The following is a 24,973-nucleotide window of genomic DNA, read 5'->3' as shown; positions in this document are numbered from 1 at the left end:
AAGTTCTCTTGGAAATCATAGAGGGCTGTCGACTCATCTACTCCGGAGCCCATGCAACTGGGCAGGGCTAGAGCGCTTACGTACACTAAACACCAGGAGCTGTCTGTATTGTGGAGCTACGGGACATTGTTGCCTAACTGCCCAATAAAAGACCAGGCTCATCAGTAGGTACGAGTACACTGGTGAGCCATACAGGGTGTTTTCAATCTCTCACTACTCGTAACCCCCTCTATGCTACCCTATTGTGGGGAGGCCAGTCAAAATCCATCTGAGTGCTCATTGACTCTTGGGCTGACGAGAGCTTTATGGACACTACCCTGGTGTCAAAGCTGGGTATCTCCACTCAACCCCTTTCCATATGAAATCCTACGGTGGAGCGCTCTCCATGGGAATTTTGGTTTATGACACTTGGCATTTGCAATGTTCCACTTGCAATATGTTTTTGATGAACTGCTGTCCATTTGAGTGGTGTTTGCGATTGTGTATATGGTTCGCCCAATGCCAATAAGTAGCCATTACATTTTGTCCATTTCATGGGGGGTCTTCCCTTATGGACGTCAGAACGCTGGATGGGCGCTCTAACGGCAGAGTCACCCACAATATGGTTCCTATTCACCTGCGAGAGTCAGGCAACAACAGTGAGTCTATGCAGTTTTTGCTCCTGGAGTCTTCTCATGTACCCATGGTTTTGGGGTTTTGATTGCTCCAGAGGCACAATCCCCTAATCGACTGGGCTATGGGTTCCATCAAGGGTTGGAGTCTGTTTTGCCATGCACATTGTCTGAAGTCGGCGCAGCCTGCACCGGTACGTAAAGCCTCGGATCTCTACGCCATTTGTACCAGGACTTACGGGAAGTTTTCAACTCTGCCCGCGCCACATCTCTTCCTCCAGATCGGCCCTACGACTGTGCTATCAACCTTCTCCCAGGCACCACACCGCCTCAGGGGTGACTTTATTCCCTGTCGGGTCTGGAGACCAAAGCGATGGAAAGGTATATTGAGGAATCTCTCACTGCAGGGATTATGCGTCTATCTTCCTCCCACACCGGCGCAGGATACTTTGTGGAGAAAAAGGCCAAGACCCTGTGGCCGTGTATCGACTATCGGGGTCTTAATGACATTACGGTTAAAAAACATTACCCGCTACCACTCATTGCCTCAGCTTTTGATCCACTCCCTCCAGAGGGTGGTCATCTTCTCCAAGTTGGACCTTCGGAATGACTACCATCTGGTTTGGAGTGGAAGACAGCCTTTAACATGGCTTGCGGGCACTACGAGTACCTGGTGATGCTGTTTGGACTGACCAGCGCTCCTGCTGTGTTCCAGGCACTGGTCTACCTGGACGACATCTTCATTTATTCCCTGTCAGCTCAAGAGCATACCCTCCATGTTCGACAGGTCCTCCAGCGTCTCCTGGAGTACCAGCTTTTTGTGAAGGCGTAGAAATGTTAGTTCCATCGCTCTACCATCTCCTTCCTAGAATACGTCATCACTGCAGGGAATATTCAGATGGACCCTGACAAGGTGAGAGCTGTGGTGGATTGGCCTCAACCCACATCCAGAGTGCAGCTGCAACGTTTCTTGGAGTTTGCATATTTCGACCGTTGTTTCAGCACCCTTGCTTTCCCCCGCTCTGCACTCACCTCTCCCAAGGTTCCGTTCATATGGTCTCCAGCAACTGACCGAGCATTCTCAGACCTCAAGCAGCGATTCACTACAGCCCCCCATTTTAATCCATCCGGAACCGTCCCGTCATTTCATTGTGGAGGTCGACGCCTCGGACGTCAGAGTGGGGGCTGTCCTGTCCCAGCGTTCTGCCCAGGACCAGAAGCTCCATCACTGCACTGTGCATTCCCATCATCTTAACTCCATTGAGAAGAATTATGATGTGGAAAATTGCAAATTACTCACTGTTAAGATGGTGTTGGAGGAGTGGAGGCACTGGTTAGTTGGGGAAGAACATCTATTCTTGTAAAATTTGGTGGTGCAGAGATAATCCAAGCACCTCATCTCCAGGCAGACGAGATGGGCCCTGTTATTCACTCGATCCAAGAGCATGAAGACTGACGCACTCAGGGGGGCCCGGCTATACGAATGTTTGTCCCGGACTCTGCCCGTGCTCTGGTTCTGGAATAGGCATATTCCTCGAGACTCACCTGTCATCCTGGCTCCCATCGGACCTTGGCTTTTGTCCGACAACGTTTTTGGTGGCCCACAATGGTTCCTGACATCTCTGTTTTCTTTGCTGCCTGCACTGTGTGTGCGCAGAACAAGACTCTGCAGCAAACTCCGGCTGGCCTCCTTCAACCACTCCCTGTCCCTCACCGCCCCTGGTCCCATATATCCTTGGACTTCATCACGGGTCTCTCTCTGTAAGATAGCAACACCACCATTCTTACAGTGGTGGACAAGTTTTCCAAAGCCGCCCATTTTATCCCTCTTCCTAAGTTGCTCTCAGCTTAGGAGACGACCCAGCTCATTGTGCAGCACGTCTTCTGGATCCATGGTATTCCATTCGCGGTTCCCAGTTCTCATCACGGTTCTGGAAGGCGTTCTGCACCCTCATTTTGTTGTCGATCAGCCTGTCTTCTGGTTTTCATCCCCAGTCTAACAGCCAGTCGGAGAGAGCGTTGTGTCATCTCCACCAATCCCACCACCTGGACCCAGCAACTGTGCCTGCAACACCCTTCTCTGTTCTGCTACAGGTCTCTCCCCTTTCGAGTGTTCCCCGCGATATCAGCCCCCTCTCTTCCTGGAGCAAGAGGAAAGTATACCTTCTGCCCAGATGTTCGTCCATCCCTATCGCCGTACCTGGAACACAGCCCGGGCCACACTTCTCAAGACCACCCCCAGGTATCGATGACAGGCGGACGGCCACCGGACCCCTGTTCCCCGCTACCTTCTTGGGCCGAGGGTATGGTATCTGCCCCTCCGGGTGGAGTCAAGCAAACTTTCCCCACATTTTATCGGTCCTTTCCCCATCTCTAAGGTCCTTAGACCCTCTGCTGTTCACCTTCCGTTTCCCCACACGCTCTGTACTTTCCATGTATCTAGAATTAAACCCGTCTCACAGCCCTTTGTCTTCTGTTTCCTGACCCTGATCCTACCTGCAGTCTTGTACCTGTCTGACTCTTATTTGGATTACGATTCTTTGCCTGCCTTGACTTACTTTTTGCCTGCTCCTTGTACTATAATAAACTCTGAGACTCATACTATCCGCCTTCTGTGTCTGCATCTGGGTCTTAACCTGGGCTCAAGTTCATCTGCCACACCAGGCTCCCATATTGGTAGGATGTGTGTACAGACCTTCTAGCTCTAAGGTGTCCAAGTACATAAGTCCTCGAGATAGGTTTAACCAGGCCACAGATAGTAACAGATATATTTATCTTGGGTGATTTTAATATAAATTGGAAGGATCATAATAATTAAAATATAACTAAATTAATGAGATATGCCGGGAGCGGTGGTTTGAAACAAATGGTTAATGATACTACTAGATCTTCAACTAAGTTAGGTCACCGTTCAGACATGTGCATTGATCTGATCTTCTGTAATATACCATTGCAATGCTTAAAAGCCCAGATCAATGCCAGTGGGCTGGACATACCATAATATTATGACCATGAACACCAAGGTTCCAAAGAAACCCTCAAGGATTGTGGTCAAGAGAAATTTTAAAACATTTAATCATAAGCAATTTCAGAATGATTTGACTGCTGTACCCTGGGAGCTAATTTATCTAGAGGATGATTTAAATCACGCTACAGAATGTTTTATTGATTTGCTCACTGAGGTAATGGACCATCATGCCCCAGTAAGAAAGAGTACAGTTGGGGCTCATCCATCTCCATGGATTGATTGAACTGGGTGAGGCATTTTCTCAAAGAAATATGGCAAAATTCATAGCAGCCAAATCTAAAATAGAATTGATTAACACAATTATAGAACACTACGTAATCATGCAGTTAAATTACATCGTAAGACAAAAAAAAAAAAAAAAAAAAAAAAAATTATTTAATTGATTGTAAAAAATGATTCAAAAAAGGTATGGAATACAGTTAAGGGCTTACTTGGTACATCGATCTCATCATGCCCATCTAGTGTGGTGGTTGACGGGAGAACAATAACAGAACCAGCAGATATTGTCAATCATTTTGCTGATTTAAAAAAAAAAACATTTATTTACTGAGCAATAATGTAAACACCCATTCTTCCAAACAAGCTATTGTCCAATGAATTTTAAAATATATATTATTAAAACCTGCTCTTTTAGTCTAGAAATGGTGGCAGTAGAGTTGGTGCTAAACCTATTGAAGTCATTACACAATGATAAATCTACAGGTTATGATCTTATGGAGAAAAACATTTACTTCGCTATACTGCTCCCCAGATTGCAGCTCCACTGAAATACATATTTAATTGATCACTGGAAAAGGGGACATTTCCAAATGTATGGGAGCATGCTAAACTATATCCAATCACGAAAGACAGAAAAGATCCCTTAATCGTGCCAATAGTCAACCAATTTGTCTATTCCCTTCACTCAGTAAGATATTGGAAGGTATATTGTGAGTAGACAAATATGGGAGTACATGGAAAATAATCATCTGATCACAGCCAATCAGCATGCTTATCGCAAAAACCATTCCACTACCACTACAGTGTTTGACATGACTGACCAGTGACTCAATGTTGTGGATAATGGTAGGTTTGTGGGTGTAATATTTTTTTGATTTTAGCGCAGCATTTGATTTAGTGGATCATTAAATAATTTTGACAAAATTATTGCATTTTGTGTTTAAAGAGGCAGCATTTAATTGGGTACAGTCATATCTAACTGACAGGAAACAGTCCACCTATATCAAAAATGGGTTGTTTTCTTCCCCTCATGGTCTAAACTGTGGAATACCGCAGGGCAGCTGCCTTGCGCCTCTTCTTTACTTAATATATACCAACGACCTTCCTTATGCCTTATCTGAAACTCAAGCTACTACATTTGCAATGACACTACAATTTATACAGCAAGACAATCGGTGCAACTGGTAGAGCAAGCTCTACAAGTAGATCTGGGAAATATCAGGGAGTGGGTTTGCCGGAACAAACTTGTTTTGAACACCAAGAAAACCAAGGTTATGTTGGTCTGTTCAACCAGGAAAAGGCAAACACAACATGGGATACAATTATCTATGGGGGGATCATACATTGTGGTGGCAGAAACCAAACTACTAGGGGTGCAGCTAGACCACTGCTTATCATGGTTGTCTTAAATTAGTTATTTATGTTTAAAAAAAATGTTTTTAAAGAACTTCATGCATGATCAGAAGGATAGCTAAATATTTACCGGGAAAGATACTTAAGCAAACAACCCAAGCATTCATTGGGAGTCAGGTGAACTACTGTTCTGTGGTCTGGGGAAATGCATCAGCAAGTGAAATTAGGAGGCTGCAAATTGCACAGAACAAAGCAGCAAGGATTGTTTTAAGGTGGATATATGGTTATTCTGTTGTAGTCATGCACAATGCTCTTGATTGGTCATCAATCAACAAGATAATAAAAACAGACTTTATTTCACTATGTACACCATTTAACACAGCCAAACTCCATTCACAACAGTATTCAGTTGGTAAAAGACAGACATTCAGGAAATACTAGGAATAGATACAGTAGATGGTGTACAATGTGTTATCCAGACAGAAAAGAGAAATAGGCAAAATAACATTTTGATTGAGCAATAAAGAAATTGAATACTTTCCAGAAACCTTTCAATATATAAATTCAAACAATACTTTAGAACCATTTAAATGTAATGAATTGGAAGGTTGTGCAGGACTATGGTAGATGAAGGACTCAATCTATATTTTCAGACTGTTAAAGTATTTATCTGGTCAATTTGTCAGTCTGTTTGTAACAGGGTGTTATATGTGAAAATGTGACCATATTATAAATTGCATTTTAATGTTTACGGACTCTTGGAATATTAGTCCAAATAAGGACTAAAAGAGATCGGGTTCAAATCAGGGCTCTGGCTGGGTCACTCAAGGACATTCAGAGACTTGTGCCGAAGCCACTCCTGTATTCTCTTGGCTGTGTGTTTAGGGTTGTTGTCCTGTTGGAAGATTAACATTCGTCCAAGTCTGAGGTCTGAGCGCTTTGGAGCAGGTTTTGATCAAGGATCTACTTTGCTCCATTCATCTTTCCCTTGATCCTGACTGGTCTCCCAGTCCCTGCAGCTGAAAAACATCCCCCAGCATGATGTGGCCACCACCCTGCTTCACCATAGGGATGGTGCCAGGTTTCCTCTAGACGTGACGCTTGGCATCCAGGCCAAAGAGTTCAATCTCTCACGATTGCTCAGTTTGGCTGAGTGGCCATCTCTAGGAAGAGTCTTGGTGGTTCCAAACTTTTTCCATATAAGAATGGCGGAGGCCACTATGTTCTTGGGAACCTTCAATGCTGCAGAAATCTACGGACAATTCCATCGACCTCATGGCAGGATGCACCTGAACTCAATTTTGAGTCTCATAGCAAAGGGTCTGAATACTTATTTACATAAGGTATTTCTGTTTCTAAAAACCTGTTTTAGTTGTCATTATGGTGTATTGTGCATAGATTGAAAAAAATTATATCATCCATTTTAGAATATGGCTGTAACCTCCCGAGTGGCACAGTGGTCTAAGGCATTGCATCGCTGTGCCACTCAAGATTCTGGGTAAGAGTCCAGGCTCTGTCGCAGCCGGCCACGACTGGGAGACTCATGGGGCGGCGCATTGGCCCAGCATCATCCGGGTTAGGGGAGGGTTTTGCCGGCAGGGATGTCCTTTGTCCCATCGCGCACTGGCAACTCCTGTGGTGGGCCAGGTGTACGGTGTTTCCTCCGACACATTGGCGCGGCTGGCTTCCGGGTTATGTGGGCATTGTGTCAAGAAGCAGTGCAGCTTGGTTGGGTTGTGTTTAAGAGGACGCACAGCTCTCGACCTTCGCCTCTCCTGAGTCCGTACGGGAGTTGCAGCCATAAGACAAGACTAACTACCACTTGGATACCAAGAAATTGGGGAGAAAAAGGGGGTAAAAAAAATGGCTGTAATGTAACAAAATGTGGAAAAAGTCAAGGGTTCTGAATACTTTTCAAATGCACTGTATATGGACACTGTTTAGTGCCAAAAATAATGGGTTAAATACATGTACAAATAATGTTTCCTTATCTTTCATATATATATATATATATCTCAGATATAGGACATACACTTCAGAACATACGTTCTTTAAAAAAAAAATCTGTTGTTCCATGCATTTTTAATGGGCTAATAGCAGTAAGGCCAATTTTTTTCATCAAATAATTTTAGTATATTTTATTAGGATACTTCAAGGAGTCTTAATTCTAAATCAAATATCTGAATGATCCTTGATGTGGCCTTCTTAAAGCAATTCCATATAGTTTAGTAGAACCACCCCCTGGATTAGACAGGGCAAGAGTATGTGAGTGGCGAGATTCCCAAAGGCCTTCTCGCCCTCTCCAATTTCGCTTAGGACATGCACGGTCCATCATGTATTTGTAGTCTACTTGTGTGCTGATATTGCCTCTAGCTTTAGCTACTGTCATGGAGTTAGCTAAATATTTTCATAAAGAAACTGATAAAAACACACAGTTGCTAAATCAAGGTGACCAAGAGCAAGAGAAGGAGCGCGGTGATGTAATGTCCACAACAAAAGGATAATTTTCCCTAAAAACCTTTAGGCCTACCTAAAAACAATATATAAATAAAAAATCTCCATCTCTGCCAAGCTTGGCAAGAGTGGCCAAAAGGGTGTTTATCATCCAAGCGTGGAGAGGATGTTCTCCGCTGCTGGACTGCTCTCCAGGTACCATCGCATGAGTGTGAAGCCACAGAATGGCCAAACTCGTGTTACTAAAAATTTATTCTAAAAAAGGATTTCAAAGGCACCAATAGACTCTTTTGGAATGCTCATATTGTGAGCTACCATTAAAAAAGTATGGTTGGGAAGGGGGAAAAAAATATGGTTTCAGGGTGGGGGGCAGGAGGTGGGTGGTTTGGTTAGATGGAGATATCCTGGATGGGTGGGGTTGGGGGAATGGGATGGGAGGCTATGGTGTTTATTTTCCTTTACATATTCAACTTATTCTTTTTTTAACTCTTTAATCTGATCATAACGATCAATACTTAAAATGACAAAATAAGTAAAAATATATACAACATGATTGTGTCAGAGAAAGGCTGCTCCGGCATTTTGCATATCATATAGAGATAGATACACGGACTGAGCATGTGACATAGTCATAGACATAACCAACTGAACATCAATGAAGCCACATGATATAGAAACATCTTATTTGTCAGACAGACACAAGTAGATTCAGTGGGTGGGGGGGCGGGGGGGATCTTCATATGATACATAGAGGGTCCCAGGGTGACTGAGTGATATGTTCAACATGATCTATGGTGTCATCCTGAAGATGTGTCTCCCTATAAGTTTATGTACAGTGTGTCTGTGTCCCAAAGGACACCCTATTCTCTTTATAGTGCACTACTTTTGACCAGGGCCCAGTCTGCACCCTACTCCATATAGTGCACTACTTTTGACCAGAGCCCTATGGGACGCAGACTGTCTTACATGAGAGCATGGAAATCGGAGCAGGTGAAATCCAGCAGCTGATGGAAAGTTCAATGAGTTCCCTTTATAGGCCACAGATTCAAAAGGAAGGAACATACAGTGGAGCAAAAAAGTATTTAGTCAGCCACCAATTGGGCAAGTTCTCCCACTTGAAAAGATGAGGCCTGTAATTTTTCATCATAGGTACACTTCAACTATGACAGACAAAATGAAAGAAAAAAATCCAGAAAATCACATTGTAGGATTTTTTGTGAATTTATTTGCAAATTATGGTGGAAAATAAGTATTTGGTCACCTACAAAACAAGCAAGATTTCTGGCTCTCACATACCTCTAATTTAACTTCTTTAAGAGGCTCCTCTGTCCTCCACTCGTTACCTGTATTAATGGCACCTGTTTGAACTTGTTATCAGTATAAAAGACCTGTCCACAACCTCAAACAGTCACACTCCAAACTCCACTATGGCCAAGACCAAAGAGCTGTCAAAGGACACCAGAAACAAAATTGTAGACCTGCACCAGGCTGGGAAGACTGAATCTGCAATAGGTAAGCAGCTTGGTTTGAAGAAATCTACTGTGGGAGCAATTATTAGGACATGGAAGACATACAAGACCACTGATAATCTCCCTTGATCTAGGGCTCCACGCATGATCTCACCCCGTGGGGTCAAAATGATCACAAGAACGGTGAGCAAAAATCCCAGAACCACACGGGGGGACCTAGTGAATGACATGCAGAGAGCTGGGACCAAAGTAACAAAGCCTACCATCAGTAACACACTACGCCGCCAGGGACACAAATCCTGCAGTGCCAGACGTGTCCCCCTGCTTAAGCAGCAGTACATGTCCAGGGCCCTCTGAAGTTTGCTCGGGAGCATTTGGATGATCCAAAAGAAGATTGGGAGAATGTCATATGGTCAGATGAAACCAAAATATAACTTTTTGGTAAAAACTCAACTCGCCGTGTTTGGAGGACAAAGAATGCTGAGTTGCATCCAAAGAACACCATACCTACTGTGAAGCATGGGGGTGGAAACATCATGCTTTGGGGCTGTTTTTCTGCAAAGGGACCAGGACGATTGATCTGTGTAAAGGAAAGAATGAATGGGGCCATGTATCATGAGATTTTGAGTGAAAACCTCCTTCCATCAGCAAGGGCATTGAAGATGAAACGTGGCTGGGTCTTTCAGCATGACAATGATCCCAAACACACCGCACGGGCAACAAAAGGAGTGGCTTCGTAAGAAGCATTTCAAGGTCCTGGAGTGACCTAGCCAGTCTCAATCTCAGATCTCAACCCTCAGTCCAGATCTCAACCCCATAGAAAATCTTTGGAGGGAGTTGAAAGTCCGCGTTGCCCAGCAACAGCCCCAAAACATCACTGCTTGAGAGGAGATCTGCATGGAGGAATGGGACAAAATACCAGCAACCGTGTGTGAAAACCTTGTGAAGACTTACAGAAAACGTTTGACCTGTTATTAACCCTTTGTTGGCAATGACAAAGTATTGGGATAAACTTTTGTAATTGACCAAAAACTTATTTTCCACCATAATTTGCAAATGAATTCATTTAAAATCATACAATGTGATTTTCTGGATTTTTTTTCTCATTTTTCCTCATTCTGTCATAGTTGAAGTGTACCTATGATGAAAATTACAGGCCTCTCATCTTTTTAAGTGGGAGAACTTGCACAATTGGTGGCTGACTAAATACTTTTTTGCCCCACTATATAGCTATATCATGTATAAAGACACGTACAGGGCACAATCACACTGAAATCAGAGCCAGAATGAATGTATTAGCCCTCTGTTTGCTCAGATCCTGTATCTAGACATGACCTCAGACAGAAAACATGGAACATTTCAGAATTCAGACTGAGACTTCAAACTCATGACTGAGTTACTCATCAAGGGGTCAGCAATCTCGCTGTCGTGCAAAAGGAACATTGCAGACCATGACTACAGAGGGGGAGAGAGAGTCATGGAGAGTGTGTGTGTTTGCACGCACACTTGTGGCCATGTGTGTGTGAAAGAGAGAGAAAGAGGGAATATAGTTCAAATTAAATTAATTGTGCACCAGTTACACCCAGAGACCAGAAGTCAGTTGTTTGAAAGAGAAGGTTGATGTGCTCACTGATGTGTTCACTCTTATGAACCAGGCCAGACCTTATGAAAGCCCCACTGTGTTTATGTCACATAAACACACACACACACACACGCACGCACCCGTGAACGCACACACGCTCTCATCCCCTGGGGGGCTGGGACTTTTGCACTCAGTTGAACGGTTGCTCCACTTCCTTAATGCATTTGGTCATGCGTACCGGGCACTCATTTTGGCATTTCAGCTGCAGAAAAATCACCAAGCACAGACAAGGACTGGAACTGGGGATTTTAGGGGGAGTTCATAAAAGATGTGTCCACCCAGCTTTGCAGTATATTCCCAGATACAATTTTGTTAATGTTAGGTTTCGGGAAAATGTATTAAGGTGCATGTATGACCTGTAGATGACTGATGCTCCCTAGGGAGCAAAAAGGTTTAAGTCAAGTAAGTCATATAGGCTTGTTCTTCAATAACTCAAGAGATAGCATGCCATATTACAATTAGTAGGGGCATGTTAACAGTGTGGGTTTAGTGTCCTATTTCCCTCAATGTGACTCACCGTCATGTCTCCTCTCACGAACAGGTGTTAGTGCTCTCTCTCGGGACCACAGAGGCTGTTGATAAGGTCAGAGGTCAGCTTGTGGAGAAGGTCAGGAGGGACTTATGGATATAGAACACCAACAACCAGTACAGCCACCAGGGACCAATCAGAAGCCAAAACAGTGCTGTAATTAATTAATTAATTAATTAAATTATATATATATATCTTATGACCACAGGGATAGACTAGAGGAATGTCTCCTAAATTACCTGTTTTTGGACCCTAGTTATATAATAGGTTAAACTATTCTACCCTGGTTATATTATACTATAGTAAAGGATTTCCTTTACTTTTTCAAAAATAGACCGTTTCCAGGCATGAGAATGCATGTACATACAGTATAACTGCCTGGCTACAGCCAGGGACAAAACAAAAACCAACCAACCCAGGTCTTTCTTCAAGAGAAGAGTTTACCCGTAGACTTTGTAGTTAGTACTCTTTTTGACGCCTACCGTTTGACTATGTGCATTAACCAGCAGTAATAATACTTGTGTGACAACCATTTACAGGCAATCTGATAATCAGTTTATTTATTTTATCTAAATCATTGATTTCTCTAAAAGGTACAGTTGAAGTCGGAGGTTTACAGACACCTTAGCCAAATACATTTAAACTCAGTTTTTCACAATTCCTAACATTTAATCCGAGTAAATATTACGTTTTATGGCAGTTCGGATCACCACTTTATTTTAAGAATGTGAAATGTCTGAATAAAGGTCGAATGATTTATTTCAGATTTGATTTCTTTCATCACATTCCCAGTGGATCAGAAGTTTACATACACTCAATTAGTATTTGGCAGCATTTCATTTAAGTTGTTTAACTTGGGTCAAACGTTTCAGGTATTCTTCCACAAGCTTCCCACAATAAGTTGGGTGAAATTTGGCCTATTCCTCCTGACAGAGCTGGTGTAACTGGAATCAGGTTTGTAGGCCTCCTTGCTCGCACATGCTTTTTCAGCTCTGCCAACAAATGTTCTATAGGATTGAGGTCAGGGCTTTGTGATGGCCTCTCCAATACCTTGACTATGATGTCCTTAAGCCATTTTGCCACAACTTTGGAAGTAGGCTTGGGGTCATTGACTATTTGGAAAACCCACTTGCAACCAAGCTGATATCTTGAAATGTTGCTTCAATAAATACACATAAATTTCCTGCTCATGATGCCAAATATTTTGTGAAGTGCACCAGTCCCTCCTGCAGAAAAGCATCCCCACAACTTGATGCTGCCACCCCCGTTCTTTACGGGGGCTTGCAAGCCTCCCTCTTTTATCTCCAAACATAAGGATGGTCATTATGGCCAAACAGTTATATTTTTGTTTCATCAGACATTTCTCCAAAAAGTACAATCTTTGTCCCCATGTGCAGTTGCAAACCGTAGTCTGGCTTTTTTACGGCAGTTTTGGAGCAGTGGCTTCTTTCTTGCTGAGCGGCCTTTCAGGTTATGTCAATATAGGACTCGTTTTACTGTGGATATAGATAATTTTGTACCCATTTCCCCCAGGATCTTCACAAGGTCCTTTGGCTGATTTCTTTTGATTTTCCCATGATGTCAAGCAAAGAGGCACTGAGTTTGAAGATAGGCCTTGAAATACATCCACAGGTACACCTCCAATTGACTCAAATGTTCTCAATAAGCCTATCAGAAGCTTCGAAAGCAATGACAGTTTCTGGAATTTTTTTGTAAACTTCTGACCCACTGGAATTGTGATACAGTGAATTATAAGTGAAATAATCTGCCTGTAAACAAAAAATTACTTGAGTCATGCAAGTAGATGTCCTAACCGACTTGCCAAAACTTTAGTTACTGACTACAATACAAGTATGTAAACTCCCAACTTCAACTGTAGATTATTCTTCTTCAGTACTTTTTACCCCCTTTTTCGTGATATTCAAAATCGGTAGTTACAGTCTTGTCCCATCGTGGGAACTCCCATACGGACTCTAGAGAGGTGAAGGTCGAAAGCCATGCACCCTCCGCAACACAACCCCGCCAAACCGCACTGCTTCTTGACACACAGCACGTTTAATCCCGGAAACCAGCCGCACCAATGTGTCGGAGGAAACACTGTATAGTTGGCACCCGAAGTCAGCATGGATGCCCCCGGGCCGTCACAAGGAGTCGCTAGAGCGCGATGGGACAAGGACATCCCGCCGGCCAAACCATCCACTAACAAGGACGACTCTTGGCCAATTGTGCGCAGCCTCATGGGTCTCCCATTCGCAGCGGGTGGCGGCGCCTATAGCACTGCAAAGTAGTGCCTTAGACTGCTGTGCCACTCGGGAGGCCCGAAGGTAGATTTTTACAAGCACTATAGACCATCACTCTAGGCCTGAGGTCAGTATAGTTATTGATACATGTTGCACAATTCTCCTGGCTTTCATCAATATCAATCAACTGTCCCAAGCCATGGCAGCGTGCAACAAAATTGTCTGACTTCACTGTTGCGGCCTGACCCCTCCATAAGGAGCCATGACCAGAGGCCCCATTCCCATTTAAACTGATGTAAATTTTTAGGATATAATTAAAGATACACGGAATATTCATCTGTAGAAAAAAATGCAAATATATACAAATTTAGCCAAAAATGATTGGTGTCCAGTGTCCATGGCAACCATCAACAATCATTACAACAGTTCTTTCTATCTTCCCTTAAATGCTCCCTGTGAGGTTGAATTCTCAGATGACGCCCCCCCCCCCCCCACCCTCCCTCTGCCTTCTCTCCCCAGAGCAGCTGCTCTGTGGTTAGGCTAACTAGCCTTGCCTAGTGCTCTGGGCTCTAGTTATGTAATGACTGCAGAGCAGATAGAAGCATAGAGCCACATCCCCTGGTCAACTGAATAGCATCCCAAATGGCACCCTATTCCCTATAGTGCACTCCCAAAAGTAGTGCACTACATTGGGAATAGAGTGCCATTTGGGAAGCACACACTGACTGCATGCATGGCCATCGTTAAGGTGAGCTGCTACAACAGAATCCTTACAAGCACTTAAGCTTATTAAAATTGGCATGGGGCCCAATGTGGCAAGCCCAATGTGGTAAGCCCCTGAGATGTTAGACAAAGGCACAGTGCAAGAGCCCATGAGAATGACTGAGTAGACTCTAGAGCATGTGTAAGGGCAGCATACTCAAGTCCCACAGAAGAGAAAAACAAGGTGACATAAAAATGAACAGTACATTATTCAAGTAGCCTAAATGAAATACAAGATATAGGAGTGAGGTGTGGTGGGGGCTTTGGTGGTACCTGAGACCCAAGTGGAGGATAAAGATGATAAAGGCCACTTGTAATGCAGAGGAAATGCAGCACCTCCCAGCCAAGACACTCTCTCCTCTCTGAGCTAACTGCAAAGTCTCTTATGGTTGATTGATGAGAGCGTTCGCAGCCAGGTCAATGCAAAGTTGTGAGCGAGCACTTAGTTGTGGCACCACACCAGAGTGGACAGACAGAAAAGAAGCCCCAGAATTTGTGGCCTCAGCTGGGTCCACTCTCTGGACGTGTGGAGGTGGAGTGGAAGAAAGCCTGAAGTGACCCCAACTCAAACCCATACACTTAGGTAAAAGCCCCGGGCTCTTTAACCTAAGCTCAAGTAGTGTTACGAGGCAGATGCTTTCAGAGCCAATGATGCCCTGCAAATACAAAATGATGGCAGATGTGTGAAATTTGCATGAATGCATGAGGAGTTCAACTAGGACACTGTTTGAGAAAAAGGAGAGAAAATAAGGAGAGAAATGGGCATAAAGGAAAATAGGACAAGACTGATGAATGCCTGAACATAATACGTCAAAGAAAAAAACATTTGATTTGACTAATGACACTACTTTAAGACTATGCCAATGGACATTGAGATACAAGATTAGAAAAATAATAGTTAAGGCCTCCTGAGCGGCACAGTGGTCAAAGGCACTGCATCATAGTGCTAGCTGTGCCACGAGAGATCCTGGTTCGATTCCAGACTGTCGCAGCCGGCCGCGACCGGGAGACCCATGGGGCGGCGCACAATTGGCCCAGCGTCGTCCAGGTTAGGGGATGTTCTTGTCCCATCGTGCACTAGCGACTCCTGTGGCGTGACGGCCGCAATGCACTCTGACACAGTCGCCAGGTGTATGGTGTATCCTCCAACACATTGGTGGGGCTGGCTTCCAGGTTAAGCGGGCATTGTGTCAAGAAGCAGTGCGGCTTGGCTGGGTTGTTTCAGAGGAAGCACAGCTCTCGACCTTCACCTCTCCGGAGTCCGTAAGGGAGTTGCAGAGATGGGACAAGACTAACTACCAATTGGGAAGAAAAATGGTTAAAAAAATAAAATAAAAAAGTTAGGTAACACTTGCAATTCACACACAAATTCCTCTAGCCATGTGAGCTCACTGAAATGAATGACTATATTCCCTAGGTGTGAATTAAGATTAATTCAGGACACCAATATTGCTTTACCCAGACTGTTAATATTGAATCACTCACACATTACATTGAAAACAAACTAATATAAATCAAACTAAAGTGCTATGGGTGAAACAAAAACACTGAGGCTTCACAGATTAATTCAGCCACCCAATTAACCGTGTTTAATCAGTAACAACTGGTACAAAATATAGCAGCCACAATCACCATACCACAGAGACTACAAAACTGAATCAGGTACAACAGCTCAAATTGAAACAACCAAGTCATTCACTTTACAGTGCACAGTATTTGATCATGTAACTTCCTGACTTTACATAGTACTGGCCATAAACCACAGTTAGTTGTTCAGGAACCGAAGGCTTCACAGGTTCTGATAAACATGAGTCGTCCTTAATCATGATAAAGCTGGGCCCACTGTTCCCTGGCAGGCTGCGAACCCTTGGCCTGTGAAATTGAGCTCTGTTATCCTGCATCAAGAGGCTGGAGGGGTGTAAAGTAATCAGATTTGCGTTCCGCCTGTGTGTGTGTGATGGATAGGTGTGGAAGGAGCCAAGGGTATGTGTGCTCTCCCTCTATTTTACCTCAGGGACCCAAGGCTGCTTCCAACCAGGAATATCACTCATGTGATGTCATCACACAGAGACAGAGGACTCCAGAGCAAAGGCAGATTTTATCAAGGGTGTCTGTCGCGTCACGTGAACGTGACTGAAGAATCTCAACAGCAAGTTACAAAAATTCTCATTGCCCCCCCACCCCTCTGTATCGCTGCACTATCCTTTGCGTCGGTTGCCATGATGCTGCTCTTTGGCGTCGCCAAATGTTTTAGTAATTCCAACACGTCGCCTCCACCTAAATGCAGCTGGGTTATCCATGAATCAGCGGAAGTTCAGTTGAGGCCACACCTGCCTCAGAGCTTATTACCTCCTAGACTTAATACTGCAGCACACCCAACCTCCCCATTCCCGACCAACTACCACAGTGAACACCCGCTTCAATTTCTGCCTCAGCTTCTTTTAAAAACGACGGAGCAGCAGCATGCAGAGCAACTCAAAAACGTAGCCATAGCTTGAGTGCTCCCTGGTGGACAATCACAGAATTTGATGCATAATACATTGCAACGCAATGAGAGAGGCCTGCCTTTTGAAGGTGGGAATGGTCATTGTGGCTGCAACAACTGTATGCAGATAACCTAGAACATTCTAGACAAGAAAAATAATGTAGTTGGAACAACTGTCATGGAAGGGGAGAGAGTCTGACCTGATGACTGTATGAGGTGGTCATGCCTGCCGATCTTGGCAATGGTAGAAGCTCTTCACAAATTTTCTAAATGTTTGTTCTCGCCACTGTGCCTGGTGGCATTCCAGGAGCTTCCTCAAGGTCAGTCTTGGCTTTGCTGTCCCCTTTCTCTTCTGAGCCTTCTTATATTTCTTAGCGGTTTAGGATTCCTCTTAGCCTTTCGAGACTCAGAAGTTACTCCTTTTCGGGCTGCCTTACCAACACCGCAGTACATGGAGGCATCTGGCAAGAGAGACAACAATGGGTTAGACTACATAAAATGTCATACTGCCACTTTTCCACTATCAGAACCAGGAAAAACTAGACCTAAGGATAGCCAAGCATGGTGGTTCAAGGAAGTAAACATGTATTCTTAAACTAATTGGATATTTTGCCGCAAAGTGCCAATGCTGCAAATACTGATAATAAGTGGGGACATCTCTTAATTTCACACAACTGAAAGAAAGTAATACTCAAGAAAATAAAAGGTTACCATTTAGCTTTACTTACAGCGAGGACAAAAGGCTCCAACCACAAAGCTCTTCACTTCCAGTAGCTCTCTATTCTCTGCCGAATCTTTCCTGGCCTGGAATGTTGAGAAGTGTATTGCTAGCCACCAGTCCTTTCTGCACCCCATCTCCTCTGCAAAAATCTTCAGCCATTGTTTTCTAAAGGAAAAAATAAATCAGTGGAATTGGCACAAATGAAGCATGACATAAGGATTTGCAAATTTGCCATGAGAAGAGATAAGCAATGTATGCCGAATTTAATTTCTTCAAAGGGAGTGCATTTTCAATGTCTTCCTTTTGAGAGAGAGTAGTGTGGATTCATGCAGCCATCCTTACTTCATCCTCAGTCTCTTGATGATGTTCATCAAATGGTTCCAGACATCCAAGTTGCTCCTCCAACTGGAGTAGTCCAGGAGACCCAGAACCACACCTAGAGCCTTCTGAAGATCACCCTCATTCTCTGGGGGAAAAAACTCATCCTTTACTATGAACACCTTCATAAGACCAACTTCAATGTGAAGAGCACATACACCAAACACATTAATCTGAATGCGTAAAAAAGCCAGAGGACAGAAACACGCGCGAAAACATTGAAAAATGACTAAAACATCAAGATAAACTAGTAATTTTAAAGTCTTCCCTCATTTTACACCCCATTGTCCCTTTAAGACACTCAAAATCAATATATTGTTATTATTATTCTAGATACACATACCCGACTGTACCAGAAGAGAACAGTATTCCGGCATCAACTCGTGACTTGGGACCAATGTATGCAGGATCTAAGGCAAATGTAATCGAAAACATGGACTCATTAAACAGTACAGTACCAGTAGGCTATTGAGGGGCAGAGTGCAGGACTAATTGTAGCCTAGAGATTTTACCTTACTGTGATTGTTTTAAAATGAAATGGTCAAAAAGAAACAAATTGCTTCTTAGCAAAGAACCATTTCTAAAGCAAGAATTTTGCTAGTACTGTCTGGGAGAGGACTTTGTGGGGAGGGGAAAACCGAAAACTAGTTGTTTTTGGCAGAGACGTTTGGAACTCTTTCTTATTGGTCTATTAACAAATTGACCACCTGGTGATGTCACCAGACAGACCAAAACTCCACCCCACCAAAACAGGCGGACATTTCAGGCGTCTCTTCAAACTACTCATACACTAAAAGGACATTATTAATTTTCACAGTATTATTCAAACCTGTGGAAATGTATATAAAACACAGGAAAATATTTTACTGCACTGGGCCTTTAATAGTGATAATAGTGCCCAACATTTCAGCTAGATTCCCCTGTTAAGGGGAGCAGTGGCCTCAGTACTACCTTCAGCACTTTGAGAAGTTTCTTCAGTGGGTGGTTCTGTTTCTTCATGTACCGGTATAGGTAGACATGGGCATTGGGGTTGGGTGGGAAACTGTTGTCATAGGCATAGTCATTTAGAACCTTCACAGCTCCCTCGTGATCGTTGTAGAATTCCAGCATCTGCCATTGGCACACGCAAGTCAAAACATTAGATCATCATAGGTAGTCTGATAAGGGAAAGTAGTTCAATGATGGAAAAGTAATACAATGATGGAAAAATGGGATGCTAGGGGCCATGTTAAGTAGGGCAAATTGTAGTAAATCGTTCTGAAACGGAAAAGTATTTTTACTGGACAAATTCAGGTAGTATGTTACCGTTTGGTTTGGAAATTGTTCTTGTTTCATGCCTACTGAACACGAAGCAGTACTTACATCAATGTAACTCAGAACAAAAGGATCCCAGACGCCAGGAATCTTTATGATCTCCTTCAGGTTCACAGAAGATTGTCGGAAGTAGCTATGCATTTCTTGGTTGACAGCTGCATCATACTCATCTAAAATATGTTAAAGTCCATGTTAAGCCAAAGCACAACAACAGGTTATGGTTACATTTTATTTGGCCATGCTTTTTGAAATGTATTGGAATTGTCCCTAAAGACGCAGTTACATTATCTGGCCAGTAGATGGTGACGTAACATACAGATTTCCACTCTCCCAATGTCATTGAAACCGATGAAAAATGGATACTTGGGGGTTACCAGGTGTCCTCTTACCTGTGCTGGATGCAGTGGCTTTCTTGTCACACCAGATGAAGTAATCCAAGAAGCCACTATAGGCCTGGATCAGCTTAATCCTCTGGGACTGACCGGCTGACTGCTTGCCATACCTCCAGCTCTCAGCGATGGACAGCTGAAGCTTGGCATCATCAAACTGCCCATTGACCAGGAGATGGAACGAGTGCTCCAGACAGACCTTCAGGACAAACCAATTCTTCAATGCACATTGGCATACACTTCCATTGCAAACACATTGTTTACACATTCTATCTATTTGTTTGTTTTTGAAGGTGTCATAATTGCTTCATAACAAAAGTATAGACATGTTGACTGTCCTATATTAACTTTTTTTTTTACCTATTGACTTAGGGTCCTTTAGTTGGGCTGATAGGGTAGAGATCAAGAGGTCAATTATGGAACCTACCTTCAGGTAATGCTTTACTCCTGAGTGTTTCACCCGCTCATAGAAACTGTTGTAGTCTTCCAGCTTCGAGTCGGGATGGTGGTGTAGTATCTCTGTGCCTATCCTCCAAATTATCTGAAAGACAACGTTTGATCAAACTTAGCATTTATACAGTACTTCTTAGCTACGCTTTGTGAGAGTTCAGTCAGTGCAAAGATTGACCTACCTCAGCGTAGAGTTGTGGCATGTTTGCGGTGGTATCCTCTAGTGTCTGTGAGTAACTGGCCATGTACTCTGCGGCATCCTGCCATCTATGGTGCAGCAAGACATCCCTGATGTGCTGGAGGCAGTTCCTTGTGGTCTTGTGAAAGCCAGTCTCACGGGGTGTCTCTAATGAAACAACAGATATTGCCACTGGTTAATAAGAGCATCTTATGTATAGATGAAAATGATAAAAATCGGGCATTGACATACACTACATGACCAAAGGTACTTGGACAGCTGCTCGTCCAACATCTCATTCCAAAATCACGGGCATTAATATGGAGTTGTAACCCCCCTTTGCTAAACATAACAGCCTCCACTCTTCAGGGAAGGCTTTCCACTTAATGTTGGAACATTGCTGCGGGGACTTGCTTCCATTCAGCCACAAGAGCATTCGTGAGGTTGGGCACTGATGTTGGGCGATTAGGCCTGGCTGCCAGTCGGCGTTCCAATTCCTCCCAATGGGGTTGAGGTCTGGGCTCTGTGCTAGCCAGTCAAGTTAGTCCACATCGATCTCAACAAACCATTTCTGTATGGCCTTTATGCACAGGGGAATTGACATGCTGAAACAGGAAAGAGCCTTTCTCCAAAACTGTTGCCACAAAGTTGCAAGCACAGAATCGTCTAGAATGTCATTGTATGCTGTAGCGCTAAGATCTCTTCACTGGAACTACAGGGCCTACCCCAAAGCATGAAAAACAGCCCAATACCATTATTCCTACACTTTACAGTTGGCACTATGCATTCAGGCAGGTAGTGTTCTCCTGGCATTCGCCAAACCCAGATTAATTCGTCGTCGGACTGCTAGATGGTTAAAGCGTGATTCATCACTCCAGATAATGTTTTTTCCACTGCTCCAGAGTTCAATGACAGTGAGCTTTACACTACTCCAGCCAACGCTCCCGACAAACAGTTCTTGTGCTGAAGTTGCTTTCAGAGGCCGTTTGGATCTCAGTAGTGAGTGTTGCAACTGAGGATGATTTCTACGAGCTATGCGCTTCAGCACTCGGCAGTTGTCTGTGAGCGTATGGGCTACCACTTCACAGCTGAGCTGTTGTTGCTCTAAGATGTTTCCACTTCACAATAACTGCACTTACAGTTGGCAGCTCTCGCAGGGCAGAAACTTGACAAACTGACTTGTTGGAAAGGTGGCATCCTATGATGGTGCCACGTTGAAAGTCACTGAGCTCTTCAGTAAGACCATTCTTTGGCCAATGGATCCTATGGAGATTGCATGGCTGTGTATTCGATTTTATACACCTGTGATGGAGAGGCTGAAATAGCCAAATCTACTAATTTGAAGGGGTGTCCACATACTTTTGTGTGTATGTAGTACCAGTCAGTAAACAGCAGCTTGAACTAGCTAACTAGCTGGTTTAGCTTACTCAAGGGTTCACATATTCTTCTGCACACTGCATTATATAAATTACCTTTAAATAAAGGAGGCGCCAGGGGAAGGTTTGGCTTCTTGATTCGTTTTCTGTTGATTGATTCATCGTCATCTGAAGACTCATTTTCGCCCTGTTCTACACCGGGCACCCTCAGTTCTGACTCCAGATCATCCATGACCCACCGTTCAAAGTTCGACCTATTTTCGTTAACATATATTTGATGTGAATTTGCGCCAAACACCATGCACGATAACAGCGTCTCATCAGCGACACAAAAAAGTACTTCCGGGTCACGGAAGTCGTTTTTCAAAATAAAGGTCGCCCACGTAGTAGTAGAAAAGTGGCATTAACCTATATTTACTCATGACACGAAACGCAGCCCTAATTAAGTGTTTCTAAAATTCCTTAAGGGGAAAAATGAATGGTGGAAAAACGACTGGAACCATTTCCCTGTTTGGGTATTATGACATCGCCACTTTGGGGCTCTGTAGCTGGGATAGGCAACTATGTTCCTGGAATGCAGGAAGAACTATAGGATTTTGTTCCAACTTGGCACCACATCTGACCAACTGAGCTCACTGATCAGTTCAATGATTACCTAAATCCAACACACCCGCTGTTCCAGGTTGGTAAATCAAAAACATGAAGTGTCTGGGGCACTCCAGGACCATGGTTGCCTAGCCCTGCACTATAGGCCCATAAATTACATATTGGCTTACATTGAAAAAACTATTCTAGATGCTGAAATAAAGTGGGGTTGGGATTACTCACTAGGGTCTTCATTTTAATTTGACTTTATAACAAGAGGGCTTTGTGTTCGAGCCTATTTAAGAAATAAGAGGAGGTCGGCCTACCTGTTTCACAGACAATTATAGGCTATACTATCCATAGACCTAACCTATATAATAATGATTTAACAACAATATACTGGAATAAGATATAATAAATTAGGGAAGGGAGCACGCTGCAGAGGTCTGGTGTTGGTGGAAGAACTGGTAAAGGGTGGACCTAGTGCTAAAGTAGGAGTTGACTGTACTGATAGTGACGCTGTTGTCTGGGGTGATGAGGGTGAACGGTGGAGTTGACAGTACTGATAAATGCATAGATCAGAATAATTTTACACAACAGATGATAAGTTAAAATAAGCCTGTTGAACCACCAAATCTGAAGCATAAATTGTATGGGGAAAGTTAAGACTCAAATTTTTGTGGTGGGTGGACATAAATGCATTTTGGGATTGTCATCATATTTCAATGGCAATACATTCCACTATGCAGCATAATGAAAAATGTGATTTCCAATTTTGAGAGGAAGTTGCCAAAACCTTGCAATGGCCAATTGGAAAAACAATTGTCACTAATAAACATAGTGTCAAAAATCTTAGGAATATGTGGGACAAGAATAGAGGTTTTATTAATCAGCCTCAGCCTCAGTTTAGCCTCATTTTTGTTAATCAGATTGAGGAATAGGTTGAATTGACCAATCCGTTTGGCCGTCACCTATATGTAATGAAATAGGAGATGAGGATGACCGCAAAAATTTAAGTCAGTGCAACAGTCAGACTGAACTAATTGATACAAAAACACCAAACACAGAGGGGGGAGGAGAAATGCAGTGAAAGGTAAATATGGTGAGGAACGTGTCATACAGCACAAGAAACCCCAAACACTTTTGTTTTTGTAAACCACCAAACTGTAAACAAGCACTGATTGTGTTTGCCTATCACCAGATAGTCAAAAGGATGTTGAATCTGCTATTTCTCTATGCAACTCAATCATGTTGAGTTCAAGTACAGCCATTGTAAAATGGATTTAGCCTTAAAGGGGACTGTGACACAGCTATACAATCTATTGCTCTTGACAACAAAGTGAAATTAAACAAAATGTAACAGAGAATGTAAATGAGGCTCAGGCACAAAATCTTTGGTAGGCTCAGTGCTTCACTTCCCTAGTATCATGTTGGTCAGTAGGCCTCAAATAGTACTGGGGAAAATATTAATATTATTTATGGGGGGATAATTTTAACCAATAAAGGCAATACTTGAGATATTGAGAATAGGCAGAAAGGGCTCCAGAGTGGCGCAGCAGTCTAAGGCACTGCATCTCAGTGCTAGCTGCATCATTAATCAAATCAAATTTATTGGTCACATATACGTGTTCATCAGATGTTATTGTGGGTGTAGTGAAATGCTTGTGCTCCGACAGTGTGGTAATATCTAACAAGTCATATCTAACAGTTTCACAACATATACCCAAAATATACGTAAATCTAAGTAAGGAATATATATATATACACACACACACACACACACACAACACACACACACACACGACCGTTCAAAAGTTTGGGGTCACTTAGAAATGTCCTTGTTTTTGAAAAAAGTCTTTTTTTTAACCATTAAAATAACATCAAATTGATCAGAAATAGGGTGTAGACATTGTTAATGTTGTAAATTACTATTGTAGCTGGAAATGGCAGATTTTTAATGGAATATCTACATAGGCGTACAGAGGCCCATGTGGCATTGGACGAAGATACAGAGGCATAGTATAGAATGCAGTATATACATATGAGATGGGTGATGCAATATTTACACACAATTAAAGATACCTAGGAATGGTATAGAGTACAGTTCATACATATGAGATGAGTAATGCAAGACACGGAGACATTATTAAAGTGGCTAGTGTTTAATTTCCTTCAAGTGGCCAGTGATTCCTAATCTATGTCTATAGGCAGCAGCCTCTGATGTGCTGGAGATGGCTGTTTAACAGTCAGTAGTGTAGTATAGAATAAGAGTAGGTAACAACACATGCGCTATGCTGATCCTCAACCCAGGAGCCCCTCAGGGGTGCGTGCTCAATCCCCTCCTCTACTCCCTGTTCACTCATGACTGCATGACTCCAACACCATCATTAAGTTTGCAGATGACACAACAGTGCTAGGTCTGATCACCGACAACAACGAGACAGCCTATATAGGGACGAGGTCAGAGACCTGGCCGTGTGGTTTCAGGACAACAACCTCTCCCTCAACGTGATCAAGACAAAGGAGATTGTGGACTACAGGAAAAAGAGGATGAGCACGCCCCCATTAACATCTACTGGGCTGTAGTGGTGGAGCAGGTTGAGAGCTTCAAGTTCCTTGGTGTCCACATCACCAACCAACTAACATGGTCCAAGCACACCAAGACAGTTGTGAAGAGGCCACAACATAACCTATTCCCCCTCAGGGGACTGAAAAGATTTGTCATGGGTCCTCAGATCCTCAAAAGGTTCTACAGCTGCACCATCGAGAGCATCTTGACTGGTTGCATCA

General features: G+C 43.3%; 1 protein-coding gene across 1 annotated transcript; it reads right to left on the bottom strand.

Annotated features, from left to right (window-relative positions):
• Positions 1-15,881: 15,881 nt before the first annotated feature.
• Positions 15,882-21,930, bottom strand: taf1a (TATA box binding protein (TBP)-associated factor, RNA polymerase I, A). Its single transcript, XM_064990729.1, has 10 exons — positions 21,695-21,930; positions 20,227-20,390; positions 20,022-20,135; positions 19,595-19,793; positions 19,254-19,375; positions 18,843-19,001; positions 18,235-18,301; positions 17,856-17,979; positions 17,521-17,678; positions 15,882-17,253 (listed from the first exon to the last, which is right to left on the bottom strand). The coding sequence occupies exons 1-10, from the start codon at positions 21,897-21,899 to the stop codon at positions 17,114-17,116; spliced, it is 1,452 nt and encodes a 483-aa protein (XP_064846801.1). The 5' UTR covers positions 21,900-21,930; the 3' UTR covers positions 15,882-17,113.
• Positions 21,931-24,973: the final 3,043 nt, after the last annotated feature.

This window comes from Oncorhynchus masou, chromosome 16, assembly GCF_036934945.1.
Source record: "Oncorhynchus masou masou isolate Uvic2021 chromosome 16, UVic_Omas_1.1, whole genome shotgun sequence".
Lineage (NCBI taxonomy): Eukaryota > Metazoa > Chordata > Actinopteri > Salmoniformes > Salmonidae > Oncorhynchus > Oncorhynchus masou.
The sequence above is the reverse complement of the archived record's forward strand: the minus strand, read 5'-3'. Positions and strand labels throughout refer to the sequence as shown.